General features: G+C 54.5%; 1 protein-coding gene across 1 annotated transcript; it reads left to right on the forward strand.

Moving 5' to 3' along the window:
• The first annotated feature begins 707 nt into the window (after positions 1-707).
• Positions 708-1729, forward strand: LOC142803061 (uncharacterized). The gene is made up of 2 exons (XM_075888172.1): positions 708-785; positions 1232-1729. Exons 1-2 carry the CDS (start codon positions 708-710, stop codon positions 1727-1729), a joined length of 576 nt encoding a protein of 191 aa, XP_075744287.1.
• Positions 1730-1931: the final 202 nt, after the last annotated feature.

The raw sequence follows: 1931 nt of genomic DNA on the forward strand, positions 1-1931 counted from the left end.
TCTGGCGACTGTGATGGCGTATGCTGCCGCTAGCGCGGCGGAGGAGGTACCGACACATCATTTAGAAAAGTAAACTTGGCGTCTATGAAGTTGTCAACTACACACATGCCCCACGCACGTGGTGCAGCGCATCCCCAAAAAGTGTTTGGTGCGTTAAAATTACCAGCCACCTATATTTGTCATTCAGGATAACGATGGCGGAGATGAGATATCCAACCTAGGCTCACGCGAGCCGTGCCGCCACTGTAAGGTCAAGCGTAGTACGACACGAACTATAACGCCGAATCGTGGTAGCCGTACTAATACTGCCAACACTTTCTGCCACAGGGTGCACCACCGAGAGAGGTCTATACGGTACTGAGGAAAAGTGGAGCAAACGTATGCAGCTACCTTACCAGGTGGTACACTGGGTTTTGAGTTTTTGCGGTCCATTATAGATGGGGAAGAGTGCGCCGTAAATCCTGAAATCTGTGGAAGAGCGTTGGTTTTGTGGCGAAACGGTTTAGGCGCCGCTTCTACGCCTGCGCGTCGCGGCAATGCCTTCAAACACGGGCGCCGGCAATAAGAACACTCTCGCCCGAAAGAAGCAAAAAAAAACTGTGTGAGCCCCGATTGAGGGACGGTTGTAGTAAAACCGTCAGTGCGGGAACATTAAATTTATGTTATCCTACATCTGGTGACCCGGAAAACGAACGTACTGCACCGCCATGGCCGACGAGGAAACCCTTGCTGCCCTTCAACAACAAGTACAACAACTGCAACAACAATTGCAGGTCCAGCAGCAAGTGATCCAGAACCAAGAGCAGCAGCTCCGGGAACAGTAGCAGCGCAATGAAAATGAACCGCTCTCGTCCGACGACCGCGCACCGCCCCACTTGAGCCACATCCCCCAAAACTTCGCTCCAGCGGTCCCTGCCATTTCGGGCGGCTCTATTGCTGCGGCCGCCACCGACACGGACGTCTGTCGCGTCGCCGTCAAACACCCACCATTTAGGGCAGCGGCGCCTGACGTGTATATCGCTCAAGTCGAGGCGCATTTTTCCACGACACACATCACCCAGGACCGGACGCGCTATGAATACGTCTTGGCCCATCTAAATTCTCGCTATGCGGCTGACGTTCACGATATACATGCAAATCTCCCGGCTGATGACCGTTATCTACACATGAAGAGGAACTGACCCGCCGGCTTTCACCTTCACAAGACAAGAAGGTGCGTCACCTACTCCAGCACGAAGAACTCGGTGACCGCAAGCCATCGCAGCTCCTGCGTTACATGAGTAACCTCTTGGGCAGCCCCCTGGTCGACGACCCCCTCCTTCATACCATCTGGCTTCAGCGTCAACGCTCACATGCGCAGGCCGTCCTCCAGGTGCAGCCGAATCTGCCGCTGAACCAGCTCTCTCACATCACCGATCAAGTCGTCAAGATTTTGTTGCCAGCATCGCCTCTCACCCTCAACGCCGTCGACACACGACAGTCCAGCGGTGAGCTCGTGCGCCATGTCGACGAAATCACCCGTCAGCTGGGCTCAATTCAAAGGCACCTGGATCAAAGCCCGAAGCTGCGTCCACAAAAACTCTCCCAAAGCCAAGACAAGAAGGCCGTTTCATCGAACGGAATTGACAACGGCCCCTGCTACTACCATCGCCGCTTTGGGGACAAAGCCCGGAAATATCAATCACCTTGCTCAGCTGGACGTCAGGGAAACTTCAACGGCAGCTCGTAAAGACGGCCGCGAGCTGCCAACTTAGAGGTCGTCGCATGTTTGTCACCGACCAAGTCAAAAAGCGGTGGTTCCTCGTCGACTGTGGCTCCAACATCTGTTGCTTTCCCCGAACCTTCCTGCGTGACAAGCGTCCTTGCACGTCCTTTGAGCTCAGCGTGACAAACCATTCGACCATCAAGACCTACACCTCGATCCGCCTTAA

This window comes from Rhipicephalus microplus, chromosome 3 (assembly GCF_043290135.1).
Source record: "Rhipicephalus microplus isolate Deutch F79 chromosome 3, USDA_Rmic, whole genome shotgun sequence".
NCBI classification, from domain to species: domain Eukaryota; kingdom Metazoa; phylum Arthropoda; class Arachnida; order Ixodida; family Ixodidae; genus Rhipicephalus; species Rhipicephalus microplus.